The 27,497-nt window shown below is 42.1% G+C and overlaps 1 protein-coding gene across 1 annotated transcript in view; it reads right to left on the bottom strand.

Moving 5' to 3' along the window:
- The window catches only part of hook1 (hook microtubule-tethering protein 1), a 67,721-nt gene that overhangs the window by 22,841 nt on the left and 17,383 nt on the right, over nt 1-27,497 (bottom strand). Inside the window, exons 4-11 of the mRNA XM_078218519.1 lie at nt 27,310-27,360; nt 25,451-25,583; nt 22,437-22,504; nt 19,878-19,940; nt 17,537-17,620; nt 10,108-10,271; nt 3,767-3,907; nt 590-791 (exon numbers count right to left, since the gene is read on the bottom strand). Of these exons, the coding sequence (XP_078074645.1) occupies nt 590-791; nt 3,767-3,907; nt 10,108-10,271; nt 17,537-17,620; nt 19,878-19,940; nt 22,437-22,504; nt 25,451-25,583; nt 27,310-27,360 (906 nt within the window). The remainder of the gene's footprint in view (nt 1-589; nt 792-3,766; nt 3,908-10,107; nt 10,272-17,536; nt 17,621-19,877; nt 19,941-22,436; nt 22,505-25,450; nt 25,584-27,309; nt 27,361-27,497) is intronic.

Below are 27,497 nucleotides of genomic sequence, written 5' to 3'. Positions count from 1 at the left end.
GTGTACTGAAGGAGAATTTAGTATGGCCAATGCACCTAACCAGCATTTTTTTCAGACTGTGGGAGGAAACCGGAGCACCTGGAGGAAAGCCACGCTGACACGGGGAGAACGTGCAGACTCTGCACAGACAATGACCCAAGCTGGGAATCGAACCTGTGTCCCTAGCGCTGTGAGGCAGCAGTGCTAACCACTGTGCCAGCGGGCCGCCCGGTAGTGAAAGTACAATAGCATATTTTCCTCCAATGACAGTATTTTTTGAAAGCTACAAGATAATTAGTTTGTTAACATTTCAAACAGTCCCAGCATTTGGAATCAAATTAAATTTTTGTCCACATCTCTAATTATCAGGATGAGTTTTCATATCTCTGGATCAGAGATGCTGATGCATCTTACTTACTTACTCATCACAGACCATAAATCAACTGTGTGATCGTCTAGCCTTTATGACTTTGTATTGCATTGAACAGTGCATTTACCGATTAGACTGCCCAGGGAGCTATTTCATTTTACGTTTAAGTTATTTAAATTGTAGTTTTATCATGAAACTACACACTCCACTCAGATAAGAGGATTTGCGGTTGATGCTTACTTGTCTTTTGTATGTCTCCAACTGAGCACGTGCAGCATTAGCTTTTCGGAGTTCTTCCTCCAGGCTAACTGCATTCTGCATATACATCACGTTTTTGTCCTCCAACAATTTCATCTGCCGCCTCAAGTTATTCAGGTCTTCGAGTTTTTTTTTGTATGTCTCCACTGAGGCCTCTAATTTGATGACCTTATCTGAATAATTCCTGTGAAAACAGTGGTCAGAATACGGAAAAGTTTCCTTGGCCTCAAAAGTGTCGCGCCCAATCTTGAAGTCCGTTCAGCTTTAAAACTAGAAACCTTCTTTAAATCGCTGTTCACATTAAGTTTAACTGCACTCTGAAACAGAAAGTCTCCATGCTTGCTCACGCATTAAATGCACAATGTTGCTCTGATACACATAACGTAACAAGGTTCAATTAGATTTTTAAAAATCTTTGATGTTGTTAAAACCCAACTCCCTGTGAACACTTCACTCACTCGATATCTTGCTCTGTAATCAGCTGCAGCAAAGTTCAGCACACAAGGCCAACAGGAACACTGGATTCAGAAAAGAACTTCAAACAAATTACTAAAAAGCCTACAAGATAAGAGTGAACAAGAGGAAAGCAACTGCAGGCCTGAGAAAAGGATGGTAATCAAAACAGCCTAATGGAACCACTGATTGAACCCCTTCCTCCTGGGTTTTTCAGAACCGCATTAATTTTGAAACAGCAGAATTGTATAGATTTGTAAATTCAATTAAAATCACAAATCATAGAGGCACTGCTACATAGATAGACTGTGGGTGCTATCTTACTGGCTCGACTCACTGGTCGATCAGCGTGGCGAGCTGGGAAGATAGTGGGCGAGGCCAAAAATCTGATTCGCGCAGTTTTGCCGGTGAGAATGGTTTTGCCCCAGAATTAATTTTATTTACATGTGGTTAATGGCTGGTTCCCCCATCCCAGATGCTTCTCCATTCGCCAGCGAGACATAATGCCAGCGAGAATTACTACTGCTCTGAAATAGTGGAGACCAGACACCATGGTCGCTTCGGGCAGTGCCGGCCTAGCAGTGCTGACCTGGCACCCTAACAGTGCCAACCTGGCACCTTGGCAGTACCCGATTGAGCACCATAGTGCCGGGGTGGGGGGGGATGTCAGGGGTCTGCCAGAGGACTCAATAGGAGGGTCCTGATGCCCTGATGCTGGCTACCCGTGTTGGTGTGGGGATAACTAGGTTCACCAGTTGATCCTGCGTATGGAGGGATTTCCTTATGAGGAAAGGTTGGGTACTTTGGGTCTGTCCTCATTGAAGTTTAGAAGAATGAGAGACGACCTTAGTGAGAGATATAGGCCAGGATTTTCCCAGCCCACTGCGCTGCTCGAGTTGCGCAGAAGGCCGGGAGACATAAGTGGGAGGGGATGGGGGGGGCTGGGGGGGGGGGGGGGGGGGCTAGTGGGGAGGGGGGCAATCGGTGGGCGGGGGTTGAAACGCATGCTGTGCACTCTACAATGGGATTGGTGGGGGAGGGGACAATTGGGGCTGGCCCCCCGGGAGCTGGGAGGAGAGGTTGGGTCGGCCGGTAATCGGGAGGCTGGCATTCGGGAGGCCGGCAATGGGGGTGGTGAGGGCCACGGCGCATGCGCTGAGCTGCCCACTGACAGCACAGGACTATGCTGCTGGCCTCTCGGGTGGGATGAGGCCCCGCCCCCCACTTTCCGGCATGAATCCCCCAGAGGCATTCTGTGAATGCACAAAGTGCCAGAGAATCGTGAAACTAAGTACGCCTAAAAAAAAGGTGGGAAAATCTTCCGTTTTCCCGCCCGTTGGGCACTTTGGTTTTTTTGAGAGAATCCCAGCCGTACGATTCTCAGGGGACTTGACAGTGTGGATTCTGAGAGGTTGTTTCCCCTTGCAGGAAAGTCTAGGATCAGAAGGCATAATCTCAGAGTATGGGGCGGTCCATTTTAGACAGAGGTGGGGAGGAATTTCTTCTCTCAGAGGGTAATGAATTTGTGGAATTCTTTACTGCAGAGGGCTGTGGAGACTGAATCATTGACTGTGTTCAAGGCTGAATGGATCATTGAGTTGAGGGTTATCATATCAAATAAGTCATGATCTCATTGAATGATGGAGCGGACTCATTGAGACGAACGACCTACTTCTGTCCCCTACGTCTGACAGTCGTATTCTTCAGTGGACAAATAAAAATACAAAACAAATTACCAAGTGCAAAAGCAAATTACTGCAGATGCATTTGCAGTATCTGACATCAAGAACAGAAAATGCTGAAATACTCAACCGCTCAGGTGTCATCTGTTGAAAGATCTTAAAATCAGAACATCCGATTTACATCAGAATTGTTGTGAAATACAACAGACACCAGGAGGCTGAAACTACCTGACAATAAGCTACCTTTTGAAGAAAGTCAGGATACAGGGCTTTAATACCAGGCTGCCCTGCACACTTATGATTTAAATGGTTTAAAATAAATGGGGTACTGTTGATGTTCAAAGAATTCCGATTGAAAAATCTTAGCTCAATGTTTGGTTGGAGTTCCTACGCTAGGAACCACGCACTTTGCTGAAAGTCTACTGACAATCCTGCAGAATTCTCATTTATTTATTTACTTACTTAAACTACACTGATAACATCCTGACAGAAGTTTTGTAACAGAAATCTCTCAATTCAGTAAACTGCACAGCGATAAACAATTATACCAGAATGGGCAGGTCTATAAAATTTCTACATTCATGAATTTCCAGTATATTCCTGTCAGCGTCCATCTGTTTGTCATCATCTTTTCAGACTATCACCGGAATTCTACCACCCCGCCCGCCAGGGAATCGGAGTGGGTGAGGGGCAGACAACGGAAATGTCCATTGGCCTCAGACAGTAATTTCTGGTCTCGCTCGGGTGAGCCCGTAAAATCTCGCATTATATGAGAGAAGAGAAATTACCTGTAATATTTGAGAGCGAGATAATGGAGAAGTTATTCACTGATTTCTCACAGCGGCAATGCAATCTTATGCACAAATTTCACACAGGTCACAAATGATATCAACATGGCATCATGTTATTCTGGTATTTCAACCAGTGAACAACCTTTAACGGTACAAATTGCCATGAGACAATTCCTAATTAGTGTTTATAGGTACAAATAGACAAATGTCTCTTACTATCACTATTCCTTTACCTTAGGACATCAATTTCATCTTTTAAAGCAAGATTTTCTTCAGCCAGACTGTTTAATTCATCATTTCTGTGCTGTATCTCAATCAGTTGTCGCTCTAGTTCTTCACAGTGAACACGATAGTCATCCTTTGCTGCTTCAAGTCTAGAGAGAAAGATGACAAAAATAGAATATATACAAAACAAAGCCTCAATCTGAGTGACCAAACTTGTAGTGGACTATGTCACAACCAATAACCCTTTAGCAAGGACAGAATCAGGCACTGACTGCTGTGTCTATTGTGATACCTACGAACAACAAATTAATTGTAAAAATAATGGGTATTTTGCAATGATTTCAGGCCATAATCTAATCTTGCAATTCAAAAGACAGCTACAAACCATTGAAGGTCACTTGCTTAGGAAATAATTTCAATACTTGTTTGTGCTACAAAGGTGCATTTGTCTCCTGATTCTACACAAAATTATATATTAAACATACGTAATTCAGGTCTTCAATTTTTCATTGTGAAAGACCAAATCGTACAGATGAAACTAGAGAAATAGGTATAATTTGATAGAGATATACAGAAGATTGTGCAGTGCACTGGTACATCTGGCTATGTCACAGATTAATAGGACAGAGCTCCCTACACACAAAGCTGATAGCCAAGAATGTGCCAAACCAAGCAGTCTCCAGATGTAGGAATGGGGAGGGGAGATGGGGGCAGAATTCTCTCAACTACACCCTTTGCATACTTGTGTAATGTGATTTAGGTACAATTTTTGTCAAGCTATCAAAGCAATAATTCTGCACACAAAGGCACCTTTACATAAATAGAACTTAAAAAAAATAGGAAAAAGTGTACACTTGCTGTGCCTTTGTTGATCCCTAAATATGTTGATTTGTAAGTCAACTTGCTATCAGGAAGAAAGCAAAGTAACTGAAGTCACATATTAAGGAAGAAGATTGTGAAAAGAAAATGACGAACTACAGAAAGGAAGAGAAGGATCCAGCAAATTCAAGTATAATGAACAAGCAGTAAGCTGTACTTACAATAAAAATATTATTGATAGATTAACAAAATAGAAAAAAAGAGACAGAAAACCAAAGAAAAATAAACACTAGTTCAAGAAAGAAACAATTGAAAGAAGCAGAGTAAAAAACATAAAAGTAAATATAGTGACAAATAGCTTTAACTTTTCTACTGGTAACTCAAGCAGCCAAAGTGTGGATCAGAATATAAGTCAGATGTGACGAGAGACTGGAACATGTGAAAATGGTAGCGAGCAAGTGTGCGAGAGCAACACAAGACAGCAAATGGAATCTGAAAGAAGGAAAACAAGTAAAGAAAGATGGAAAAAATTGAGATTGAGGACAGGAAGAGTGAGAGAGTTGATAAACAAATTATTCAGCAACATTTTAAAATCACTAGTATTTCTGTCACTTAGATTGGGCATTTACTTTTAATTAACTTCACAAGAAATTGGGATTAAACTGAATGTCCCTCATTCCATTAGTGATAATGTAGTTAAAGGGATTGGGGTTTCTACATGTTCTGGAGGCTATGAAGCTCCATCTAGTGATATAAGTAAGCAGTGGCAGATGTGTGGGAATGCTCAAGAGATAACTTGCATAAAATAGTCCAAAAAAAAGCTGCACAACGGGCAGGAAATAAACATTTTAAAAAGCAAAGGAAACAGGAAACCCAGGAAAAGGTAAAAAGGAAGCCGAGACAAGGGACTGGTAGGAAGAGATTGCAAAATCAACAACACACAGTGTATTCATATAACATTTTTATTGCAGGGAAAGATGTCAAAGGTGCTTCCTGGGCTGAGTATTGAGAAACATTTGATGCTGAGTCAAATAAGGAGATATTAGGGAAAGTGAAAGAAATGGGGTTTGAAAGAGTGCCTTAAAAGAGGAAAGTGATGTAGAGCAGAGGAGAGATTTTGGGAAGGAATTGCAGAGGTTAGGGCCTCAGCAGCAGAAGCCAACATTGCAGTGATTAATAGGAGATTGTCTGCAGCCCATACTTGAAGGAGCACAGATATTTCTCAGAAAGAAAAGCATTCAGGAAAGTTTCATTAGAACCATAGAACCATCGAACATACAGCACAGAAACAGGCCTTTTGGCCCTTCTTGTCTGTGCTGAACCATTTTTCTGCCTAGTCCCACTGACCTGCACCTGGACCATATCCCTCCACACCCCTCTCATCCATGTACCTGTCCAAGTTTTTCTTAAATGTTAAAAGTGAGCCCGCATTCACCACTTCATCTGGCAGTTCATTCCACACTCCCACAACTCTCTGTGTGAAGAAGCCCCCCCTAATATTCCCTTTAAACTTTTCCCCCTTCACCCTTAACCCATGTCCTCTAGTTCTTTCCTCCCCTAGCCTTAGTGGAAAAAGCCTGCTTGCATTCACTCTATCTATACCCATCATAATTTTATACACCTCTATCAAATCTCCCCTCATTCTTCTACGCTCCAGGGAATAAAGTCTTAACCTATTCAACCTTTCTCTGTAACTCAGCTTCTCAAGTTCTGGCACCATCCTTGTAAACCTTCTCTGCACTCTTTCAACCTCATTAATATCCTTCCTGTAATTAGGTGACCAAAACTGCACACAATACTCTAAATTTGGCCTCACCAATGTCTTATACAACCTCACCATAACATTCCAACTCTTATACTCAATACTTTGATTTATAAAGGCCAATGTACCAAAAGCACTTGTTATGACCCTATCTACCTGTGACGCCACTTTTAGAGAATTATGTATCTATATTCCCAGATCCCTCTGTTCTACTGCACTCTTCAGTGTCCTACCATTTACCTTGTATGTTCTACCTTGGTTTGTCCTTCCAAAGTGCAATACCTCACACTTGTCTGCATTAAACTCCATCTGCCATTTTTCAGCCCATTTTTCTAGTTGGTCCAAATCCCTCTGCAAGCTTTGAAAACCTTCCTCACTGTCCACTACACCTCCAATCTTTGTATCATCAGCAAATTTGCTGATCCAATTTACCACATTATCATCCAGATCATTGATATAGATGATAAACAACAATGGACCCAGCACTGATCCCTGTGGCACACCACTAGTCACAGGCCTCCACTCAGAGAAGCAATCCTCCACTACCACTCTCTGGCTTCTTCCATTGAGCCAATGTCTAATCCAATTTACTACCTCTCCATGTATACCTAGCGACTGAACCTTCCTAACTAACCTCCCATGCGGGACCTTGTCAAAGGCCTTACTGAAGTCCAAGTAGACAACATCCACTGCCTTCGCTTCATCCATTTTCCTGGTAACCTCCTCGAAAAACTCTATTAGATTGGTTAAACATGACCTACCACGCACAAAGCCATGTTGACTCTCCCTAATAAGTCCCTGTCTATCCAAATATTTGTAGATCCTATCTCTTAGTACTCCTTCCAATAGTTTACCTACTACTGACGTCAAACTTACCGGCCTATAATTTCCCACATTACTTTTTGAGCCTTTTTTAAACAACGGAACAACGAAAAAAATCGGACCTCTCAGGGACAAAAGTGGGGACTTATGCTTGGAGCCCAAAGAGGTAGGGGAGATCCTAAATGAATACTTTGCGTCGGTATTCACAAAGGAGAGGGATGTGTTGACTGGGAGTGTCTCGGAGGGGAGTGTTGAACCGTTGGAGAAAATCTCCATTACAAAGGAGGAAGTGTTAGGTTTGTTAGAGAATATAAAGACTGACAAATCCCCAGGGCCTGATGGAATCTATCCAAGGCTGCTCAGGGAGACGAGAGGTGAAATCGTTGGGCCTCTGACGCAAATCTTTGTCTCGTCACTGGACACAGGTGAGGTCCCAGAGGATTGGAGGATAGCCAATGTGGTCCCGTTATTTAAGAAGGGTAGGAAGGATAACCCGGGTAATTATAGGCCGGTGAGCTTGATGTCCGTGGTGGGGAAGTTGTTGGAGAAGATTCTTAAAGATAGGATGTATGCGCATTTAGAAAGGAATAAACTCATTAACGATAGTCAACATGGTTTTGTGAGAGGGAGGTCATGCCTCACTAACCTGGTGGTGTTTTTTGAAGAAGTGACCAAAATGGTTGACGAAGGAAGGGCCGTGGATGTTGTCTATATGGACTTTAGTAAAGCGTTTGACAAAGTCCCTCATGGTAGGCTAGTGAAAAAGGTTGGATCCCATGGGATAAAGGGGGAGGTGGGTAGATGGGTGGAGAACTGGCTTGGTCATAGAAGACAGAGGGTGGTAGTGGAAGGGTCTTTTTCCGGCTGGAGGCCTGTGACTAGTGGTGTACCACAGGGCTCTGTATTGGGACCTCTGCTGTTTGTGATTTATATAAATGATCTGGAAGAAGGAGTAACTGGGGTGATCAGTAAGTTTGCGGACGACACAAAACTGGCAGGACTTGCAGATAGTGAGGAACATTGTCAGAGGCTACAGAAGGATATAGATAGGCTGGAAATTTGGGCAAGGAAATGGCAGATGGAGTTCAATCCTGATAAATGCGAAGTGATGCATTTTGGTGGGAATAATGTAGGGAGGAGCTACACGATAAATGGAAGAACCATAAAGGGTGTAGAGATGCAGAGGGACCTGGGTGTGCAAGTCCACAGATCTTTGAAGGTGACGTCACAGGTGGAGAAGGTGGTGAAGAAGGCATATGGCATGCTTGCCTTTATAGGACGGGGCATAGAGTATAAAAGTTGGGGTCTGATGTTGCAGATGTATAGAACGTTGGTTCGGCCGCATTTGGAATACTGCGTCCAGTTCTGGTCGCCACACTACCAGAAGGACGTGGAGGCTTTGGAGAGAGTACAGAGGAGGTTTACCAGGATGTTGCCTGGTATGGAGGGGCTTGGTTATGAGGAGAGATTGGGGAAACTGGGGTTGTTCTCCTTGGAAAGACGGAGGATGAGGGGAGACTTAATAGAGGTGTATAAAATTATGAAAGGCATAGATAGGGTGAACGGTGGGAAGCTTTTCCCCGGGTCGGTGGTGACGTTCACGAGGGGTCATAGGTTCAAGGTGAAGGGGGGGAGGTTTAACACAGATATCAGAAGGACATATTTCACACAGAGGGTCGTGGGGGCCTGGAATGTGTTGCCGGGCAAGGTGGTGGAGGCGGACACACTGGGAACATTTAAGACTTATCTAGACAGCTATATGAACGGAGTGGGAATGGAGGGATACAAAAGAGTGGTCTAGTTTGGACCAGGGAGTGGCGCGGGCTAATTGTTCCTTGTTTCTCGTTTCAAGGCTTCATTCTATGATCATCTTGCTGGTGCCAGTACAGAGCGAGACTGCGGATAGTTGGGAACCTGTCTCGGGGGCAGGGAATTCATATGGTGTTCGTGGAGGTGGAAATGACTAGGGTTGGGAAGCATTTTCCGATCAGGGCCATTGTGATCTCCTGGACTCGTTTCGAACGCCTCAGGGGGTCGGAGAGGAATTTCCCAGATTTTGTTTTCCCCATATTGGCCCTGGGGTTTTTCACTCTGGGTTTTCGCCTCTCCCTGGAGATCACATGGTCTGGAATGGGGGGGTGGGGGTGAGTTAATAGGTTGTAATGAACAAAGCACCGTAGCTGTGAGGGACAGCTCGGTGGATAGGATATTGGTATGTAGATAGGCTGGAAAATTGGGCGGGGATCCTGGATTCAGGATTCAATCCTGGACCGGGGAGCGGCGTGGGCTTGGAGGGCCGAAGGGCCTGTTCCTGTGCTGTATTGTTCTTTGTTGTTCTTTGTTGTTGTTGTATGAGCTATCCTCCAATCATCCGGCACCTCACCCGTGGATACCGACATTTTAAATATATCTGCCAGGGCCTCTGCAATTTCAACACTAGTCTCCTTCAAGGTCCGAGGGAATACCATGTCCGGTCCTGGGGATTTATCTACTCTGATTTGCCTCAAGACAGCAAGCACCTCCTCCCCTTTAATCTGTATAGGTTCCATCTCGTCCCTACTTGTTTGCCTTATTTCCATAGACTCCATGCCAGTTTCCTTAAAAAATACGGATGCAAAAAATCCATTTAATATCTCCCCCATTTCTATTAATCTATTAAACAAAAACAGAAAAAAAAGCAGAACTGAAGCAAGGAAAGGAAGACATGGCAAGTAGTTCTCCCAAGCACGCTGTTGACAAAAGGAAGGTCAGGAATATATGTAATGTCCTGTGGCTAGTCAGGCCGCCTGGATGTATATGTTGGTATTTGGATCTGAGTTTTTGGAGGAACTTATGAAGCCCCATCTCATAGTTGAGGTATGTAGTTCCAGTGATGATCTTGAAATAAGGTGTACAATACATAGAGATGCAGCTGTGAATGTTAATGACTGGAATTGAATATCATACCTGTAATTCTCTTCTTGTAACTGCTCCAACTGAAGCTGGAAGTTAAAGTATTTCTTGCCGGCAAGGCTGTGTGGATCATCAAATGCATCTAATTGGTTTATCCTCTCTGTCATAAGGTCATTCTCAGCTAATAAGCTGTTTCTTTCCTCTTGGAGAGTAGAAACCTAAAAGCAGAGATGCATATTTTTTTCTGCCACCTAATCAAGCTAAATAAAAAATATATGTTCTCAAGATCTAATTCTACTTGCGTGGAAAAACAGTTAACAGACGCATGGATCTCGTGGTCAGTTTCGATCATATGGAGAGGTCAGAGAGAAAGTTTCTGGAGATGTTGTTCTCTTATTAGCTCAGAGTTTTTTTTCACTTTTTCTACCTAGTCAGGAGATGGCTGCAGACAGTGTGGTAGGAGATGTCTCATCATGTTGCTCTAGGCATCATAGTGTGAGGTAGGTTTGATGAGTGAGCTAGTCCATCCCTGCTCACCATTTTCAAATGAAAACATAACCTTGCACTCTACTAATTAGCTTAACCCCTCCACACTGCTCCAAAATACATTTTTGGCCAAGTCATTGAAATTTTATGTACTAGTTATCTGACTCATCCCAAGCTGTTGCAATAGCACTATTATACCAAAGAAGGTACAAAAATTTGTTTGACACTTTAAAATTTCTCACTTTCGCAGGTAATCATTAACAATGGAACATTCCTAAAGAATCACCTTCACAAAAGTGGCAGTTTCTGACATCCCCTTTAAAAGATGATGAAGACCATTTAAGCAGTACTTTCAGTGAAATGTGTTTGAACTAATGATATCACACAATAGCTGACCATGGTTAAATTCTAATGAAGCAACATTAAGTCCTGATAATTCTTCTTAAGTAGTCCCTTGGAATCAAAGGACAATTTGCTCCCATTCTGTTTCAATGGGTTTTGAGATGGCTGATCAGTCCAAAGCGCCATCTTCAGAATCTACCACATACAGATCAGGTGATGGTTAGAGAGTCAGACGGATTAGTTGTTGGGAGGTTAGTGTATGCTCTCCAATATCTCAATTTCACCTTTTTGTGTTCCAAATAAGCCTCTCAATGTGTTTGGTGCCTTCTAGAATGAACCTTCTCCATGTCAGTTGGTCTCAAGCCAGAGATACCCATGAGTCAGCAGGGATGTTTGACTTCTTTAGGAATGCTTTGAGGGCACCTCTGAAAGTGTTTCGCCTGTCATAATTAAGTTCTGAGTAGAGATGTTGGATAGGAGTTTGGAGTCAGAAAAGTTAAAGTTATATTTATTAGTCACAAGTAAGGCCTACATTAACACTGCAATGATGTCACTGTGAAATTCGCCTAGAAATACAAACAAGCTGGTTTTGAGTGATCAGCATCCTGCTGCTGGACACGTTGGCTTGGAAGAAGATGCTGCCATTGGACTGCCTTTGTTGCCAATATATTTGGAGGATCTTCCAAAAGCACCAGGGCTTTGAGGTGCCTGCTGTAGGTTGTCCAAGTCCCTGAGGCATACCAGAGTGTGGGAATCACTGCCACCAGTAAACTATGATCTTAGACTCAGGTTTGACATTCTGTTTCTCAAATTCTCCTTGGAAATGATGATAAATTTCATCATCTATATTTGCCTTTGTCGAGAGATGATTCTCAAGATTTCTGGAATCTTACCATTAATCTTAATAAACAGCTGCACCATCTCATATCCCTCATCTGGGAAAAAAAAGAGTACATTCCGGGGGGAGCTCAAGGACTATATTCAAGAAAGTCTGCTTGCAGTAATAATGGAGGTGTCTCCCTGCTGTCTGCCACATGGAAAATCATTCCAAAGATCCTCCTCAATTGCCTCCTCCCAGTGACTGGGCAGCTCCTTCCAGAGTTTTAGTGTGGTTATCTGCCACTGAGAGGTACCACAGACATAATTTTCACTACACAGCAAATGCAAGGAAAATGTAAGTAACTGCATCAGTTTAAAGTTTATTTATTAGTGTCACAAATAGGCTTACATTAACACTGCAATGAAGTTACTATGAAAATCCCCTAGTCACCACACTCTGGCGCCTGCATAAGTACACTGAGGGAGAATTTAGCATGGTCAGTGCACCTAACCAGCACGTCTTTCAGGCTGTGGGAGGAAACCCATGCAAACATGGGGAGAATGTGCAGACTCCGCACAGACAGTGATTCAACCCAGGAATCGAACCCGGGTCCCTAGCGCTGTGAGGCAGCCGCGCTAACCACTTTGCTACCATGCCATCCTACCACTCAACCACTGTACATGACCTTTTGTAACTTCACATCAACTGTGAAGCTTTATGGAGTGTCCTCCTCAAATCTGGTTACACTCAGAAATTTGTCACTGTTGTCCGTCTACTCCATGTTGACATGCAAGCCATGGTCCTCACCAACAGAATCACCATAGATCCTACTCTCATTGAAGACTGGGATCAAACAAGGCTGTGTCATTGAACCAACCCTCCTCTCCATCTTCTTGCAGAAAAACTGCACCTCACCTCCAGCAAACTACCCACAGACATGGAGATCATTTACAGAATAGACAGGAATCTGATCAACATATGCTGCTTTCAATCCCAAACTAAACTCACTCAAATTTCAATAATTGAACTGTAATATGCAGATGATACTTATGTGTGCTCAATCAGAAACTGAACTCCAGGTTATCGTCCACACCTTCTCAAGAGCAAATGAGAAAATGGGTCTTCGTGAAACACTGAGAAAACTAAGGTTCTCTTACAACCAAATACTTGACCATTTTAAGAATAATATATCAGAAATAAAATTTAAAAGTTAGTTAGCACTTTTCATTGTATTTAATTACGGATACACTTATAACACAGAAACAAACCGTTCTGCCCTATATTCCACGTAAGCAGAGGAGATAAAATCCAGCCCTTATTGTAAAAATCAGTGCTCATGAAACTATAAAAGCTGTAAGACAATGCAGAACTCAATTCATTTTTAAATGTTTATTTATCCAGGTGCAGCTTATGAAATCATGGCAGGTCATTATCAACACAGGGAATTTAAACCAAATGAGACGTCAGAAAAATACAGCTGGAATAACAAAACAGACGATCAAAAATGATAAGCACTAGAATGAGAAAGATAAAATCTCAATTACTTCTTCTTTCCATGTGTTGGCCTTGAGTTCAAGTATTGTTAATTTTCCCCATTCATAAAACATAGGGTTACGAAAGTCAGTTTCCACAAGAAGTTCATTATAATCTCACTCTTAGAATTGGACTCTTTAGAAAAATGTTGATCAAGGGAATAAGTTTACTTTAGCAAATTGAAACGAGGTGAATATTCCATGTAATTTTCAGTTCTATTCAAAACCTTCGCACATTTCTTTGTTTAACATATGGTGTGAACTATAGTTCCTTTAGTATAAGAACACAAAGGACTGAAGAATCACATCTTGGGAGCCAAGGGCATGAAGCAGCAAGGAAGGAGAGTAAGAACTTTGGGAGGAGTTTGCCGAGCCTGTGGGCAGTCAGAAACATGTTTGGGAAAAAAAAAAATCCAAGGATGGAATTTTACTGGCACGTCCGCCTGAGGTTCGTACAATCGCACCCGAGGCCAACGGAGAATGCCATTCTCCGAGCCTCACCTACTCCTGGATTCAGGGCAGGCCGGTAAAATTCCAGCCTAAGTGTGGGTGATTGGCTGGTGACTATTTTCCCTTGTTACTGGATTATAATCCGGCGGATGAACACTCTGCAGCTGAGAGTGGAGATCTAGACGGTTGGGTTGCCTGCCCGGTGCCAGGTTGTGGAACATCTACTCTGGACTGGAGAGGAACCTGCAGTGGGAGGGAGAGAGGATCCAGCTGTCAGGATCCACGTAGTACCAACGACATAGATAAGACAATGAAAGAGATTCTACAGTGGGAGCATGAGCAGTTATGGACTAAATTAAAAAGCAACATCTCAAAGGTGGTAATCTCTGGATTTCATGGTAAATAAGATTAGAGAGTTGAATGCATGGTTCAAAGGTTGATGTGGGAGAAACCAGTACTGGGGACAAAGGGAGGTGTACCATTGGGATGGTCTTCACCTGAACCATGCTGGGACCAGTGTTCTGGTGTGTTGTATAACTAGGGTAGTAGAGGGGGCTTTAAACTAAATAGTGGGGATGAAGGGTCAAAGTCAAGCAAGATGTGATCACTTAAAGGGAGAGAACAAAACAAGAGAGCAATAAGGGAATGTTCATCAATGTTAAATTCAAAATGGACCAGTGAAAGATAATTTGAAATTCAGCAATATATCACTTAAAATCTGAGAAGCAGTTAAAAACAAATGGGTTTTAATCTTTTCTCACTCAATCCAATCATTTGATTAGGTTAAAACAATGTTTTTTTGGCAAACTTAAAGCAGGAGCCTCTTAGGAAAGTTTCAGTATGCAGTTCTTGCAGGATTCCATTCATCAATGATTTGTTGCAAAACAAAACTATTTTAAGTCAAAAAGAGAATTACTTTTGCATTAAGTAATTGCACTTATTAGGTTTATTACTTTCAAAAAACAGTGGCGTGATCACAAAATCCAGATCAAAATTGCATTCCCCAAGTTCATTTTTGAAACATTTTGTTCACCACAATTAATTTTGCCATAGTTAAAAGAAAACTTTATTCTGCATTAGATTTATTCCTGCAAGCTTTTCATTTTTAACAAAATCACCATATTTCTAATCATGACATCATTGCAACAAGTGCCATGTCGATACCTATTACAAGTTTATTTGTATCAATAAATGATTTGAGGGAAAGTTAAATTTAAAAAAAATATTGCTGGAAAACAAGGGTGAAATTCCTTTAAAAGGAGTTCTCTACCTAACTTTGAATTCCTTTCTCTAAAAGCGCATATTAAAAACCCAACACCCTCTCCAATGTTCTCTGGATTCGATGGAGAGCAAGATATATGCTCACAATGCTCTTCCAACATTAGTGAGCTACAGGAGTTACCTTAGAAGACCTTGAATTGATATGCCCTCAAACACCTTGACCCTCCACCCACAAACACCCTGACCCACCACCTTCATATGTTCCTCCACCCTCACACACTCTCAGAAGACATTTTAAAGTAAAATGTATTAGAAAAACAAGAAAAACTTGTTTACAATTGTCATATCAACTCTTAGAGCTACGTTACATAAAGGATCTTCTGCTTCTAGATTCATAAAACAACTTCGTTACTATTGCAATTTCCTCTCTACCATTTCCTCAGATACTGAAGCAGTCCAGTTTCAAATGCAGCAAGACTTGGACAAGATCCATGCTTAAATTGACATGTGGCAAGTAATATTCGTGCCACACAAGTGCCAGGCAATGACCATCTCTAATAAGATGTCCAATGGCTTTACAATCGCTGCAAGAATACACAATGGGCACAGACAATTACATAGCAAATAGCGTTATGTTAAATATGAAGATAGCATCTCCGTGAATCCTTGTGCATTTCAATTCATATGCAGAAACACATGGCACAATAGGAAATGTATTTGAATACTCTCTCAGTACATTGAAGGAAGCAAACGACCAATTGCTTATGCATTACACTCTTTCATGGAAACTGAACACAAATACTCTGCTAGGCAGTGGGATCATTAAACTGCAATCATGTTTGTGAAAATTGGAACATGAATCTCATTGGTAGAAAGTTCACTCTCCGCATCAATCACTACAGTGTTAGCTATGGCAGAATCAGGTTATCAACTTCTACCCACTTACCTACGGTCACCTCATCTTCATTGTGAAACTTCAACACTGGGTTTCATTCAGGTTCACGTAATCAAGGTGCGTAGATCTAAGCATAGTCATTGGAGACCTTCGTATCTCAGACTATTTCTGTGCTTAGAGACCAACTTGTTATTTTTCTCTTAGAAATGACTTGATCCATGTATGTTTGTTGTTCAGAATATTTAACTTAAGATAAGCATTTTTGTCTTACAATGAGGAACATGTGCAATGATTCAAATGTACTGGTTTATGATGCAAGTCTGGTAACTGATCTATGCTCACTGTGCTTAAATGGTTAAGCCTGGGTGTGGGCACAGAACTAAATTAATCATCATCACAGAGTTAAGCATGGTGCAGACATTTTGGTGATTCCAGAGATAAGCTTTTGTAAATAAATCTGTTGCACACTTAGAAACTACTATAATTATTTCATTGCTCTGCAACATATAAAATCACTGCAAGAGTCCCTTAGGGTAGTGTCCTAGGCCCAACAATCTTCAGCTGCTTCATCAAGGACCTTCTCTCTGTCATAAGGTCAGAAGTGGGGATATTCACCAATGATTGCACAATGTTCAGCACCATTCACAACTCTCTATGTTCAAATGCAACAAGATCGGGACAATATTCAGGTTTGGGCTGACAAGTGGCAGGTAACATTCATGCCACACAAATGCCAGGCAATGACCATCACCAATAAGAGACACTCTAACCACTGCCCCTTGACATTCAATGGTGTTACGATCACTGAATCCCCCACTGTCAACATCCTTGGGGTTACCATTGACCAGAAACTCAACTGGACTTACCACATAAACACAGTGGCTAGAAGAGCAGGTCAGAGGCTAGGAATACTGCAGCGAGTAACTCACCTCCTGACTGCCCAAAGCCTATCCAGTATCTACAAGGCACAAGTCAGGAGTGTGATGCAATACTCTTCACTTGCCTGGATGGGTGCAGCTCCAACACCACTTAGGAGCTTGACACCATCCAGGACAAAGCAGGCCACTTGTTTGGTACCACATCCACAAACATCCACTCCGTTCACCACCGATGCTCAGTAGCAGCAGCGTGCACTATCTACAAGATGCACTGCAGCAGTTCATCAAAGATCCTTCGACAGTACCTTCCAAACCCACAACAACTTCCATGTAGAAGGACAAGGGCAGCAAATACATGGGAACACCAAGTTCCCCTCCAAGCCACTCACCATCCTGACTTGGAAATATATCACCGTTTGTTCACAGTTGCTGGGTCAAAATCCTGGAATTCCCTCCCTAACGGCATTGTGGATCAACCCACAGAACATGGACTGCAGCGATTCAAGAAGACAGCTTCCCACCACCTTCTCAAGGGCAACTAGGGATGGGCAATAAATGCTGGCCAGGCAGCGACACTCATGTCCCATGAATAAAAAAAAATGCAATGCTACAAAAACACACGGAGAATCCACAATGGGACCACTTCACGTTTCATAGCATAAATTTATGTAAACAGATGAGATCAGTGCAGGCAGTGTGGTTTAAAGTTGTTTTTAAACCCTTTGCCCACATAGTGAGATCAACTCTGGCTGAGTATGCTGACCCCTATCTTTTAAATTAAATTTTAAATGGTTCATAGGCACCTGCCAAGGGGCTGTTTCCCAAATGCAGATCAGATTGTAGGTTATGGTACACCAACCTGAATATCCAATTCCTGGCAACGTTGTGTCAATTCCTCCCTCGCTAGCAAAGCCTCGCTGAGGTCTTCCTGGGCCTTTTTAAGCTGAAATCAAAATAAATAAATTGTGCATTCTTTCCAAGGCAACATAAAAGATCTCTTGTGCACTATTTAGCTTTTCTGTTCACTTTGAGATTTAATGTGCAACATATGCTATTTCTTTTTAGATAGAATAAAATATATTTGCAATCTGTTTTTTTTAATGTTCTGAAGACCTAGGGCCATAACTTATATCCAGATTGCAAGTTATTTTATTTAAAAATTGTTGGGAAAACTCATTAATTGTCTCAGTGCGACTTCTATCTCTTATGATCGGCCAACAATAGTGGGACTGATGCTACAGCTGATCATCACTGCTACTGTCTTGCCTTAATTCTACATTTTCCTTCATTCCTTGCAAATTCTTGTTTATCACCTACCACACATAGCTCCAGTAGTCTAATCTAAGAATTGAGAACTGGAAAACAGATCAGAAGAGATTGAAATTGCAGTTTGACAAATAATGAAGAGGTTAGTGTAGTATAAGGGCCTGACATTATAAAGGGTTAATATGGGTAATACAGTACTGCCCATACAGTAATATAAGATAACTGCACCTAAGGGTCAGTGTAGTGTTGAACAGAGCCAAGTGTAGGAGCAGCAAATGGAACTCAAAACATCACATAAACTACCGAAGAACATTAAAATCTTGGAAAATTGAAGGGAATATTAAAGAAGCAGTCTAATCTGAGGAAAAGCTCAAGAAGTGAAGGCATAGGAGCAAATCACCAGAGAAAAGTTCCAAAAAAAGCTTGGAAGCTGAAGGCAGAAATTAAGTGCCTCACTGCAGCAGAAGACACCATTCAATCCTATGGATGTCCAGCTTCAATAATCAAGTGTGCAGAGTCAACAAATTCAGCAGCTGTGAGCTAGACATTTAACATATCTGGATAACATAGCTCCTGAAAAACTGCAGAAGTAGCCTCTTTCACAACATTAAAATCTAAAGGCAAAATGCTGATGTATTTATTTGTGTCCAAACCTGTTGCAATCCACAGAGCTGCCTGTACCCCCTCTGATATTTACTTCACCCCGATTGCACCATAATCGTTCTCCTAATCAAGTTAGCCACCTAAAAGCCGGTTGTTTCTTCAAAATATCAAATTCAACTCATCTAAGAACCACACCATGTGTTGCCTTGCTTTCTTCCATTCAAGCTTCTACCAGCCCACCTTCACAGCCTCTGCCATGTTTGTTAATATTGGAAAATTGGATTTAAAACTTAGATATTGTCCCCACCTCCTTCAATATCACTCTCCTCTGGAATAAAGGACTCCTCTATAACTACCATACTCTTATCCCCAACATGTACCCTCTCTCCAAAGTCTAGGATTACAGTGGAGGGGAAATTCAACTTGCATCATTAACAGCTGAAAAATAGGTGAAGTGGCCATTACTGCGCACTCAATGACATTGGCGAAAGGTACAAGACAAATTGATGCTTGGGCCCCATTTCAATAGGATTGATGAACTTTGCTCGACACTGTTTATTGACAACTTGACAATTAAGGGAGATGTTAAAGTGACTGGCACTGTCATAATTTAGCCTCCCTAAAAAAATGTGTTTTAGACCTAATCCCTTCTTTTCAAATTCCTCCATGACCTCTTGCCACCCACTTCAATAATCTGAACCTATATGTTTCCTGTGCAGAATATCTGTCCCTCCCACTGTGGATCATTTCTTGCTTCTTCTACTCTGCCATCTGTGGCAATTCTTTCAGCCCTGTCCCTGGAAAGGATCTCTAAGTTATTGCATCACTTACTTCTTAAAAAGCCTCTAAGCGTCTGATTATGCCTACGCCCTTCCAATACTTGCATTCCCTCTTGGGTCTCTGCCTTTCACCTGTCATGTAACATACTCCAAGATATTTTCTCTTTGATTGAGAAGTTTTATAAGAATCTAAGTTGTCCACTTTAACTAATGCTTGTAAGGAGACTGGTATATTAAATATTAAATACCTTTTGCTCAGTAAACTACAATTCAGCACTGCAATACACAATCTGAATATTAAGTTTAAAATACTAAAAATAAACCCTGACCTCTTAAAAAAGCTTAAAAATGTAAATTGTTCTATGAATCGTACTTGTATATATGGTGAGCAAAGATTACGAGTATGCCATACATTCTTTTTTATTAACGATATGCTATACAAGTAGCTTTAAAATAGAAGCAGAAATGAGGTTGAAATCAAGTTTATTCTGGATTTGAAATTCAAAAAATTAGCCAACTTAAAGAAATGCTTAATTGAGATTCTCTTCTTACTTGTTGTTCCAAGTCTCCAGAAGCTTCGGCGCCAAATGTTCCTGCCAGTTCTTTACTCATGAGCTAAAATGTAAAATTAACCAATTAATATTTTTCCCCTCCCTTCAATTTCCCAATTCTATTGCCTCTAACCCCATAAACCGTTACCACATCAGCAATACTGAGAGTAAAAACTGGTTGTATAAAAGGGGCTTCCAAGTGTTGCCAGAATCATCAAAATGCATTGGTAACTCTGGGTTTGGCACAACAGTTGTTATCTCAATGGTAGCAAAGAAAGTAATAATCTCAAGATACTGGTCCCAGTTTTCTACTTCGGGGTAGAAATGTTCTAATTTCCCGATCAAAGGTATTTTAACTTTGCACCTTGCTTTTTCTTATCTTCACTTCAGCCTTTTCCCCCTCTAGCTGAGCACTGCAATCCCCAATGAACTTGGAAAGTTTTTCCTCATCGCCAGTGTAATAAATCGAGGGCAACTCGATGAGGCTTCAGAACAAAAAGGCTGTACTACCAACTCAGCAATTAACTGTCTATACAAATAGGGTCCGACAGAATAACTATATGACTGTACACAACTCTTCCCTAGCTCCAACTGCTGATCCTTTCTGATCCAGGATGCGTGCCCTGGCATTCGATTGGCTCAGTTTAGAATCCCTATGGTTCTGAAGGAAGCCATTTGGCCCATCGAGCCTGCACTGACAACAATCCCACCCAGGCCATAACCCCAAGTATTTACCCTGCTAATCCTCCTGACACTAAGGGGCAATTTAGCTTGGCCAATCAACCTAGCCCACACATCTTTGGACTGTGGGGGGAAACTGGAGCACCCAGGGGAAACCCACACAGACACGGGGAGAATATGCAAACTCCACACAGACAGTCACCCGAGATCCGGAATTGAACCCGGGTTCCTGATTCTGTGAGGCAGCAGTGCTGACCACCGCCTCAACACTCCATGGGATCTGGCCTGACCACATGGCTCTGAGGGAACGCCCCCTTAAAGGGGCCATGCCACCACATTTCGAAGCAGCAAAATGTTTCCATTTGTGGACGCTAGCCTATCTGATTCCTTCAGGTGCAATAAGTGTTGCAGTCCTGCAGCAGTGAACATTTCCTACCCTCCTCCCATACGTCTAGAGGCATTGGAGGCAGCTACACCACTGGCAACATGCTGAAAATATTTAAATTTAAGCTTAAAATTCCCCAGGGTTAATGTCAGATCATTTCAGAAGGCAACAGGTCTGCCCTGCCAAACCTCTGCTGGTGACCACCCAAAAAGGATCGGCCAGCCCGTCTTATCTTCAATAAAGCGGAAACTGAAGACAGTTTGTTATTTTTATGAAAATCCAAAGATCCTCTTAAACATGTATGTGAACACGGGACTCAGGAACATTTTTGTCTCACAGAGTTACTCTGTTCATTTTTTTTTGTTTACCTGCCCACCATTCAGTTAAAGAGCCTGCATTAGTTGCTGCTTAGAACACTTTAAACTGAAGATAGATAAAATTCAGTTCCTGTTTTTGGGTTACATCATTCATTGTTGATCTAGTATTTTTCAGTTCATTGTAGAACAAGCCTGACCACAATCTTAAAATAATCACAGAATCATATAGATCATAGAATCCTACAGTGCCGAAGGAGGCTATTCAGCCCACCGAGTCTGCACCGACTACAATCCCACCCAGGCCCTATCCCCTTAACCCCATGTATTTACCCTAGATAGTCCCCCTGGCACACTAAGGAACAATTTTAGCATGGCCAATCCACCTAACCCACACATCTTTTGCCCGTGGGAGGAAATTGAAGAACCCAGAGGAAACCCACGTAGACACGTGGAGAACAGGCAGACTCCACATATACTGTGATCCAAGCTGGGAATTGAACCCAGGTCCCTGGTGCTGTGAGGCAGCAGTGCTAACCACTCACTTTTGTGACTTTTCTTGATGTATGTCCATCTCAAAAATAATTATCACCATTATTGTTATTCTTATTGACCACCAATGCCAAACCTAACATCCTGCCTAATATTGGCAGAAATGCATTCCAAATTTACCTCGTTAACAACTTGTGGCGTGATGCCAAAGAAAGTTTATAATGTTTTCTTGAAACTTATTTGTGTATACTTTTCCATGATTTGAATTACTAAGTTAAGTGCTCACTGAAACATTATGTTGAACTTTTCAGTATAAATATTTATATATAAAGTAACAGTTGCAGTACTGCTTTTTACAAACAGTCTTGCATTTTTAATTATTATTCTCTCTCAAGGCTTGTGCACTGCTGGCAAAAGCAGCATTTATTGGCCAACCCTAGTTGCCCTAGCAACTGAGCAGCTCATTGAGTCACTTCAGACAACAGCTCAATGTCAACCTCATTGGTGTGGGAAAGGAGTCAGATACGGGTGACAGCAAGTAAGAGATGCAGCTTCATTTCTGAAGGACATCAATGAACCAGATGAGCTTTGTCATTTCATCTCTGTCCTTATTTGTGAAAACCTACTATATTTAACAGGACATTGCCTGGACTGGAGCTGAGACACACTTAGATTTATGGTTCCTTACTTCTTGAATGGCAGTCATAACATTATGTTGCACAGATTCTTCCAGCGTCATGATATTCTGAATATGCTCTGCAACACAAAAATTAAAGTTACAAAAGCCAAACGCTTATAAATGTTTTAATCCTTCAAATACATCAGCAACTCATAGAACATTTTGTAACAATCCAACCCTGTTATGAACGTACATTAAGCAAAACAAAGGTCCTTCGATGGCTTACAAAATGCTATAAAGAAGAGAAAAGATCCCAGCTTCATTGCCAGTCTGTGATGAGTTATTGGTTGTCAGCTGCTGTAACAGTAGGACTGCTACATTTTCACTCAACTCCCCAGGGTTAAGGAACATAAGAGCTGCAGTAGGCTATTTGGCCCATGGCTGATCTTGTTGTGGTCTCAACTCCACTGTCCTGTCTGCCCTCAACGCCCTTGCCTATCAAAAATCTGTCTAATATGGTGAGTGACAAGGAATTGGCTGTGGGGGAGGGGCGCAATTGTAGCCAGGGGAAGAATTCCAATAACTCCTGTAGGAAATGTGCATGTCTATGTGATGCTGCAAACAAAGGACAGAATTGCATTCATATGTGATACTGTTATGATGGGCTTGCCAAAGTTATCTGTCTAGGCTTGTACATGAAGGTATGCCTGAAGTACAAGAAGGCTGGCTACACCCTTACACCCAGTATGAATCAGTGCCTTCAGAAAAGATAGGGAAAAAAGTGGAAGAAAATATAGCCAAGCAATTTGGCATCAAACTCTTTCTGACAAAGCACTAAAGATATAGTCAAGACTGGATTTCACACCCGTACATAGGATATTAAGATAGGGTATGATGACATCGGGTCTGCAATTGGATGTCATCATGCCAGTCTCAGAAAGGTGAGCGGGCACTGAAATTGGAAGCCCGCCTGCCACTTTCATATTACCAATCGACAAGCTCGTGAGCTCCTCAAGAGGCAGTTTTTTTATTACCCACTGCACTTTCCAGGTATCGGGCAGGAAAATGTTCAGGACTGCTTTAAGGAAGGTATGATGAGACAGAAGGGTGAAAAGAAAGGCCTGCCAATGGTAACATTTTGTGGCGATACCGGTGTTGGACAGGGACGGGCACAGTAAGAAGTCTCATAACAGGTTTATTTGGAATCACGAGCTTTCAGAGCGTTGCTCCTTCATCAGGTGAGTCTCACGATCTTCTTGGAGATCCTCTCCACTTTGAGCTGGCGGTTTGCAGTGTCAATGGTAGCCATGATATGGAGATGCCGATGTTGGACTGGGTTGGGCACAGTAAGAAGTCTCACAACGCCTGATGACACGTGACTCATCTGATGAAGGAGCAGCGCTCCAAAAGCTCGAGATTCCAAATAAACCTGTTGGACTTAAGCTTGGTGTTCTGACAGTTCTTACAATGGTAACATGGCTACTTGTGGCAGTACATTCTGCTGGTGACAGTGGCGGTATGATTTTTGACTTCATTTATTGACTTTTTTGAGCCTGCCACGAGAAATAAAGAGGGAGTCCGGAAGGCCTTTAGATTTGTGGCAATGGCTGAGTTCCTGTTTACATTATAACACCTGTACCTCTTGATGTCCCAGCCTACATTCTGTTTACACTGCTAATCAGCCCAATTTGCACTGCTAATTGACTGTCTTCCTACTGGACAGCTACTAATTGTCCAGCCGATGTTTAATTCACTGCATTGAGACAACAGGGGCAGGAGCGAGTAGGCCACTCACTTTCCCTTCTGCCTCCCTCACCCCATCAAAAACCATTACATCTAGCCAAAAGGATTACATAGGCCAGGCTTGTCCAACCTCCAGCCCAGGGGCCAGATGTGGCCCCTGAGACATTGTTGCAATCAAGCATTGAAAATTTCATGGACATGATTTTGGAAAATGCTGCGAGCTTGATTATCCAATGGCAGGCTGCTTTCTCCATGCTTTTGGCTTTCTAGTGAGCCATTCAGCAGCTAATGCAGAGGGGAACCAGCCTGTGATTGGAGAAGCCAACTGCAGTCAGTTGCCAGGCAAGTCTAAATTCTTGGTTTCAGTGTGAGGAGCTCAGAGAAGCTGCCGCACGCCACTGGGGAGTTGGATGGTGATGATAGAATGTGGCCGGCCAGACCTCGGAGGCAGCCTCCACTTTAATTTACTCTGAGGTGGATGAAGGGTGGGGAGTTGGGGACAGTTGTCCGGAGCTCAGGAGGCCTCATGCGGGTCCTGCCCTAGTTGCAGAGAGCAGTGAGTGGGCATGTGGGAGGGGTGGGGAGCAGTGTGCGTGTGCGCATATTCACGGGTGTGTGACAGTGTGTGACTATGTATTTTATCCTCAGTATTAGGTTTCTCATTTACTCTCATCACCCCTCACCAACAGATATTCACAGTGGACGAGGGTGAGTGAGCCAGCACCCTGAAACTGTAAGTGAGCTGGACATGCAGACACGCACACCCATGCCCACCCACACACTTTGACCCTGACACCTGGTCATTTTTATTAATTATTCTTCATTAACTTATCAAATTAATGTTCTAACATTGCTTTACATTTCTTCAGAAATTATTTCCTTTTTAATCCCTGAGCTTTTTTTGATATTCAGTTTATTGTTGTGCCAAATGTTATCTTTCTGAAATATCCTCATCGGCCCCTTTGTCAACACTCTGCTCCCCCAATGGAAAAGGTTGGACAAGCCTGACAAAGGACATACGGCAGAGAAACAGAGAGTCCATGCTCCATTCGAGCTTCCTTTAACCTTTCCTTATCTAAATCTATCATCATAACCCTTCTCCCCCAACGCTTGTCTAGCTATCTCTTAAATGCAAATCTATACTACTTGCTTCATCCGCTACTCAATGAGATAGTGAATTCCACATTCTCACCACTCAGTGGTTAAATAAATTTCTCCTGAAAAGTTGTCAGGAAAGGAAATACAATAAGCATTGTTTTAGGAATTGAATACTCTTAATTCTTACGCTCTCATTTCAGGATTGTTAAATCATAAGTCATTGAGAGAGGTTTTGTACATACCCTGCTTCTTCTCACAATTTATTGCACACCCCAAAATCAGTTGGAGCAATCGACCCAGTTCCACGATATCCACATGCTCTATAATCAGATTCAAATCTGGGTGGAAAGAGTCTGTGATTTGTTGGCCCAGTACCTGTAAATAGTTATCAGTTACTCATAGGATCATAGAATCGAATCAGTGCAGCACAGAAGGAGGCCACTTGGCCTATTGAGCCCACACCGACAATAAGTCCTATCTCTGACAACAGGCCCTATCCCCATAACCCCGTGTATTTACCCTGCTAATCCCTCTGGCACTAAGGGACAATTTAGTATGGCCAGTCAACCTAACCTGGACATCCTTGTAATGTGGGAGGAAACCAGAGCACCCGAAGGAAATCCGCGTAGACACGGGGAGGAAGTGCAAACTCCACACAGACAGTGACCTGAGACTGGAATTAAATTGGCGCTGTGAGGCAGCATTGTTAACCAATGTGCCACCATGCCACCCTACTAACAGTAGATAGATTCTTTGACCAACTGAAGTAACTAATTTGTGCAGGTGGACACCATCATCTGAATACCAGATTTACCTCTATTGGCTGTGACTGTAAACATATTACCCAATCACTAAGTCACCCACATCCTAAAATCCCAGATTTAATCTCTGTACTAAATTAGCTGATTTCAGGTAGTGCAGCAGTAGAGTGCTAAAAATGTGCTTAATTAGTTTAAGCTAATAAAGGTTGATTGACAACAACTGGATGTTAAAAAATAATTTACAGAATGTAGGTGTCACTGGAAAGGCCAACATTTATTTCCCATCCTAATTGCCCTCTGGCAGTGAGCCACCTACGTGAATATAGCTGAATCACTTGTGAGGCTATTTCAGAGCTAGGGCAGTTAAGAGTCAACTACATTGACATGGGCCTAGAGCCACATGGAGGCCAAACTGGGGAAGGACACCAGATTTCCTTTCCATCCATAAAGAATATTGGTGAACCTGACAGATTGTTCATGACAATCAGGTAGTTTCACAGTCATCGTTACAAGATAGTAGCATTCTATTCCAGACTTATTTAATTAACTGAATTTAAATCCCCCAGCCAGACTTATTTAATTAACTGAGTTTAAATCCTTCAGCTTCTGTACCCAAATCATTAATCCAAGCTTTAGTCCAGAAACATAACCACCATGATATTGTACCCTCTTCATTTATGTGCAAGCATTTGGAGGACAGGATCAGGCTCAGTTGCGATGCTTCCCACAGTTGAATAAACCATGATGCTCACTACTTAACCCATGAAAAATAGTATCCTTGATGAGATACCATATAAAACTACACAACTTGAATGCCTTCAGAAAAGAAGTGGAGGAAATAATAATACTGAATGTAAAAAGGTGGCTTGGCTTATGGGAGATTAGCAGAACAATGTGTTCATTCCGGCCCCAGTGTTAACTCTTTATGAACATAGCCCCATCTCACAGCGGTGTAGCTAATTCTCTTAACTAATATAGTACAGCAAAACCCAGGATGGGCAGTGGCTGTTTGGACAGGGGATAAGAGTTTCAGTGGCAATGACAGTGAGAATGGTTTGGGGGTGGAAAATATGGAGCAGCGAGTAAGTCGTCTTGATGATGGATAGAATACAGGATTTGCAGGTCATCTTGGGTTAATCAGTTCAGGCTCAGGAGAGTACAGTAAACATTTGCAAAAAGTATTCAACATACATTCATTAAGTTGACTGGAAAAGACAAAACTTGTTAGAAAATTAAAGGCTTTATACTCAAAAGCCCTAAATTATACTTATGCAATTATGCTGCAAATTTGCTCAGCTGAGCACCAAGTAGTCTGCTACAATATTAACTCGGAGCCTTACCTCATGATAATAATCAAGAACCATCTGGAGAATCTTCTTCAAATTACTCATCTGTGTCGAATAAGGTGAACAAAAATTTCTTAGTTCAGTCAGTACACACAACTGATTTATAAATCTCTAAAATCTACCATCAGGAGACAGCAAACAAGAAATTTTACCATCTGAGGAAATCTGTACCACAACTATCA

Source organism: Mustelus asterias, chromosome 8 (genome assembly GCF_964213995.1).
Source record: "Mustelus asterias chromosome 8, sMusAst1.hap1.1, whole genome shotgun sequence".
In the NCBI taxonomy this organism is placed as follows: Eukaryota; Metazoa; Chordata; class Chondrichthyes; order Carcharhiniformes; family Triakidae; genus Mustelus; species Mustelus asterias.
This window is presented reverse-complemented; position numbering and strand designations above follow the sequence as displayed.